At 34.9% G+C, this 6,000-nt stretch overlaps 1 protein-coding gene across 1 annotated transcript in view; it reads left to right on the forward strand.

Annotated features, from left to right (window-relative positions):
- The window catches only part of ACVR2A (activin A receptor type 2A), a 78,744-nt gene extending 73,103 nt beyond the window's left edge, over positions 1 to 5,641 (forward strand). Inside the window, 3 exon segments of the mRNA XM_079132479.1 lie at positions 692 to 830; positions 3,611 to 3,741; positions 4,661 to 5,641. Of these exon segments, the coding sequence (XP_078988605.1) occupies positions 692 to 830; positions 3,611 to 3,741; positions 4,661 to 4,855 (465 nt within the window). The 3' untranslated portion in view covers positions 4,856 to 5,641.
- Positions 5,642 to 6,000: the final 359 nt, after the last annotated feature.

Genomic DNA, 6,000 nt, shown 5'->3' on the forward strand with positions numbered 1-6,000 from the left:
ATCTGTGCTGTGTGTGTGTGTGTTTGCATATAATTCCCCAGGGTCTAGTTTGGAGTAGGGATCACAGTCCTAAGGATGGAGGTTTTTGAAAATAGCAACAGCTCAGCTGCTCAGTAGATCTACTAAAACTCAAGTATATTGTGGTCTGCCCACATATGTCACAAAACTTTTTAAACATCACATAAGATATTGTCAAGCACCAACCAGAGCTAGCTATACTAGCTTAGTAACCATAGTAATAGTACTAAGAAATACCACATTGTTGGGGACCACCTTGGTTAATTATTTTTACAACATTATATAATGTCTATCACTGAAGCCCTCAAAAAAAGAGGTTTCTTAAAGATAACATTTCAAATAATTTTCAAAGGTACAGTTGAAAACTATGCAGCTTTGTCTCTTCCATTCTGAACATGACAGGATATTGTTGTTGTTCATTGTTTAGTACCTTGTGATTACTTGTAGAAAAGGAGAAAAAATTCTAAACCTTTAACAGCCTAACATCTATTGATATATTTTTTTAAATGTACTCACACATGATCTTACTATGTATACTCTGTAGTCTGGTGGACATAATTTAGTTGCCTTACCCTCATAATAGACCAAATTGGTTTTTATTCTTAAAAAATTATAAAATGTTAGTTCATAAAGTTAATGAATGAGTACTGTTTGTTTTCAAAATCTTTTTCAGGTTGGTACCCGGAGGTATATGGCTCCAGAGGTATTAGAGGGTGCTATAAACTTCCAAAGGGATGCATTTTTGAGGATAGATATGTACGCCATGGGATTAGTCCTGTGGGAACTGGCTTCTCGCTGTACTGCTGCAGATGGTAAGGGAAAAAGTATTTTTTTAAAAAAGTACATATGCTACATTTATGAAGTGGATGATTACATTCAAAGGTAAAAATGTACATTTCTGTTTTAATGAAAAAGAGGTGGTAGAGAATTCAGGAGGCAGGGAAGCAGAGAGGGTGGTGCAGGGAAGAAAGGAACTGGTCTGTATTACTCCTTTACCACTGCTAGATATTTTGCTGTATACTTCACATACTTTCAGCTTATTTCCTAAAACAGCTTTGGAGGTAGTTGTTATTATAGTTCTACAGGTGAGGAAATTGTTTCAAGCTAGTAACCAATGAAACTTATATTTGTGACTCTGATCCAGGTGTAGAGGAATTGCTGCTACTTCAGCTAGGTCATATAGGTTCTGCTTGCCAGGTTCTCAAGTCAACTATTTTGGTGACAGGAAAGGTATGTAGAGTGGGAGTGCCTTTTGACTACCTTTCAAGACTCTCAGGTTGTCTTTTGAACACTCAGGAAATGCCAGCATATAGTTAACCAGATTAAATTTCAGTTTTGTCCTCTAAGACACAGAACTGTGATCATACTTTCAGATGTATTACAGAACTTTGAAGGTTTGACCTGACATAGACATTAGTCTCATTCTGTACCACACTTTGGCTCTAAAGGGATTCCTATTCTTTGTTCTTGTTCAAATCGTATAAGCATTGGGTATTTACTCATGGGTTGTAAACCTGCATACCATATCCCTAATGTAAAAACTGTAGAATTCTACATATTTGGTCTTTAGTGCTCCTTCATAAGATCTCTACTGTGTCTTAAAATATGTTGTAGCACATTTTTGGATAAGATAAACTTCCTGTTAAACTTCCAAACAAATGAAAATGAGCTTGATTTGTTTTTCTTTATTCAACTTTTAATTGCCTAAAAACTTCAGTTGTCAAAAAATTATGTTGAATATTTTAAAAGGTATTGCTAACTAAGAATATTCTGTTTTCTAAATACTGTACAAGGCTCTTGGTGTACAAACTTCTTCTGAAATGTGAAATTTGATTTAGAGGACTATATTTTTAAAGGGAACTCAATAGAATGTTCAGAAATGGACAGATTCATTTCTTCAAGATTGGGCTGGGTCTAGAACCTAAGAAAGGTTGAAGCAATTTGGGAATAATTTTAACTTTTAAGTATATAGGAAAATTCATAAACAGTTATGACTGAAAAGTAGAAGAAGTATTACAATTATATGCATTTATGGAAGCTTAAGTAGGTCAGAGGACAGATGTTACAGGAAAATATATTTTATAAGAACTTTAATATGAATTTTCCATAGTAAACCATTGGATTAGTTATCACAGTCTTCAAGTAATATACAGTTAAGATGATAGAAAACATTCTGGACAATTAACTCTAAAGTAGGTGAACTATCTAGCCCAGTGCCTGGTACCTAAACATTCAGTAAATGTTTTGAGATGCATGCTGTACCTGAGAAATATTAGAGAGTGTTATGGGAGTTTACAGGAGAAATTGCTTGATGCGGAAGAGGAGTCATCAAGGAATATTTTATGGGAAATGAAAAGGATAGACTCTGTCTATTCTTAAATGCTTTATATGTGCTATGACATAATTAGAATCAGGTACTTCTGACTCATAAACAAAAATTGGGGAAGGCCAAAGGGACAGTGTGGGTGCTTTCAAATAGTGTTGGTGACTAGCCATTGATGGTTAAATTTGGTGATTTTCACACATCAAATATGCATACCAAACTCCTGAAAATCTTGTTAAAATTGATATTCTGACTGTGTAGTCTGGGTTGAGGCCAGAGCATCTACATTTCTGAAAAGGTATCAGCTGAGGCCTGTGCTGCTGACCTTGAACTTGAGGTTGAACAGACATACCTTAGAACATCAGTATTGTCACTGGAGGTGTTCAAGCAGAGACCAAGTGTCCACACATCAAGGATTCTTATTTGCAGAGAGCTAATTACTCCTTGGTGATTCATTATATTCTGCCCAGCAGTATTTGTACTTTTCAAGACTGTGCACAAGACTTGTGTCTGGTCAATGAAATCGCTCAGTAGTGACTGTCAAGAGGAGCAAATAGTGATTAAAAGCAGACTTAGATGGATTCAAATTCCATATAATATCTGTATGCCTTTGTGCAAAATTACATAAAAATTTCTGAACTTCTTATCTGCAAAATACAGGTAATGCACCTTCACTGTGTGAAGGTAAAATGGTGATAAATTATATATATAATACCAGTTTCTGGTCAGATCAGTGTTCATTGAATCTTAGTTATTATTAACTCTTACGTGCATTTATCTGAGTAGGTAAAAGAAAGAGTTATTGTTGAATGAATTTTGTCTATAAAGGTACATTCTGACTTGTAGGGAACCCTGGTTGGAGATAGTTGCAACTTAAAAAATTAAACATATAAAATGCATATTAAAAAATTAAAGTTATTGTGAGAAAAAGCAGAGAAGAGATGTAGCTTTGATGTGCATTAGTTCCTCATAGGGGGCATGTAGTGGAGTTTGAGTATGCCACAGAATAAAGGTGATTATAACACATTTAACCCAAAATCTCCCAAGATGGAAATACCATTAACCTTTCAATCTGAGTTGCAAGAAGGAGTGGGTCCCTTAAAGAAGGGTATACGAGCAGTTGTTCTCTTGCTCTTAATGTCATTACAGCATGTAGAGTTGGGAAAAGGTGATTCAGAATGTATTTTACAAGGTTTGTACCAGTTTGGAAATCAGGAAGATTTTAATTAAAGTGACCCCACCCCCCTGTTGTTTTGTTTTACATTTCAGGACCTGTAGATGAGTACATGTTGCCATTTGAGGAAGAAATTGGCCAGCATCCGTCCCTTGAAGATATGCAGGAAGTTGTTGTGCATAAAAAAAAGAGGCCTGTTTTAAGAGATTATTGGCAGAAACATGCTGTAAGTTACTCAGTTTTTTATTTGAAATTTCAATGAAACATTTTTCAGAGGAATGATTTACTCTCTGCACATTTTTCAGAGGTGTTTCTGGGAAGATGATCTTCACACAGGATATTCCATAAAGGCAATAGTATTAGGCTTTGTTTACCAACCAGGGAGATGGTAAAGTCACAGAACCTTATAAGGCTCGATAATTCTGTGCAAGTAGCTTATATTGGGAAACCTTCCTAGAGAAAAGAATGATTGGTGCTGGGCCTGTGGACAGCTAATGGCTTTGCTGATCACCACCTTCCATGATGCCATTTCTAAATGTATTGAATAGCATCAAGTTTTTTTACTGTGGGAGTTTTTTTTTTTTTTTTTTTTTTTCCCCTCCCCGAAAGCCTTTTGATTTAGACTTAGATTTTGAAGTTCATAAGAATACTTTAAAATTACAAGTTAGGCAGAGGATGGAACAGTGTATTATTGCTTTGTGTTTTTTGGTCTAAATATAGTTGGAAATGTAGATAAAGCCAGATAGCAAATCCTGAAGAATCACCTTCTAATCTTCTATCTAATTTCAAGATAGAAATGATGATATTAAACTAAAAAAATAAAAAATGATGTAACCTCCATTAGCCATGCTTTTGAGTATAGTTCAGGGATCAGCATTGAAATGATCTGGTTTATCAACAATGGATAGGAACTTTGGGAATTAAAAAATATTCTGGTTGTAGTCTCCAGTACTTTAATATTTTCTTCTTTGTGCTTCTCTTCATGGACTTGTGTATCATTAAAAAAGTGAATGTTAACAAAATAATATCAAACTTTGGTGATCTTGAAACTTAATTGACCCACAAAAAGCAGTTTATGAAAATATTACTCTAATTTCTAATAGGAAAAATTGCTGTGGTGTTTGACCCTGTTTTTCTCCCCTTAGGGAATGGCAATGCTCTGTGAAACGATAGAAGAATGTTGGGATCATGATGCTGAAGCCAGGTTATCAGCAGGATGTGTGGGTGAAAGAATTACCCAGATGCAAAGACTCACAAATATCATTACTACAGAGGACATTGTAACAGTGGTCACGATGGTGACAAATGTTGACTTTCCTCCCAAAGAATCTAGTCTATGATGGTTGCACCATTTGTACACACTGAGCAATGGGACTCTGAACTGGAGCTGCTAAGCTAACAAAACTGCTTACAGTTTTATTTTCTGTGTGAAATGAGTAGGATGCCTCCTGGAAATTTAAGAAAGCAGCCCCTTGTTGAAAAAAACGTGGCTCTGGGAGACTGCTGCATTGCCTGCAGCACAGATGTGAAGGACATGAGACTAAGAGAAAAACTGCAAACTCTATAAAGAAACTTTTGAAAAAATGTACATGAAGAATGTGGCCCTCTCCAAATCAAGGATCTTTTGGACCTGGCTAATCAAGTGTTTGAAAACTGACATCAGATTTCTTAATGTCTGTCAGAAGACACTAATTCCTTAAATGAACTACTGCTATTTTTTTTAAATCAAAAACTTTTCATTTCAGATTTTAAAAAGGGTAACTTGTTTTTATTGCATTTGCTGTTGTTGTTTCTATAAATGACTATTGTAATGCCAATATGACACAGCTTGTGAATGTTTAGTGTGCTGCTGTTCTGTGTACATAAACAAAGTCATCAAAGTGGGGTACAGTAAAGAGGCTTCCAAGCATTACTTTAACCTCCCTCTCAACAAGGTATACCTCAGTTCCACGGTTGCTAAATTATAAAATTGAAAACACTAACAAAATTTGAATAATAAATTGATCCATGTTTTGTAACAAGGTATTACAAATTCACTGTGTTATTTAAGAAAAAAAAAAGTAAGCTATGCTTAGTGCCAATAGTAAGTGGCAATTCGTAAAACAGTGTTCTAGCTTTTCTTGTGCTGGTTTGTAATTTAGGGAAAAGTGTTTTTTGAAATGAAAAAATGGTGTCATTTCCCTCTTCCCAGATTTTAAAGCTTCATTTTATATCCATGTGTCCCAAAATATTGCATACTTACCTAAGTTGTTTTTTTTTTTTTCTTTTAGGTGTGCTGTGCTTGGGGAATGAATATTTGAAAAATTTAAAGCATGATTGATTTAAATTTTTTTAAATGAGCTGTGACACTGGAAAGCTCTTTTTATCTATCTTTTTAAAATAGACTTTCCCCCCCCTCTCCTATTTATACATGTAAAACTATTGTTTTTTTCTTTACACCAAACAGTGTGTGGGATATTCTTTATCACTGTCTTAGGACCACCTC

This window comes from Sciurus vulgaris (assembly GCF_902686455.1).
Source record: "Sciurus vulgaris genome assembly, chromosome: 3".
Taxonomy (NCBI): Eukaryota; Metazoa; Chordata; class Mammalia; order Rodentia; family Sciuridae; genus Sciurus; species Sciurus vulgaris.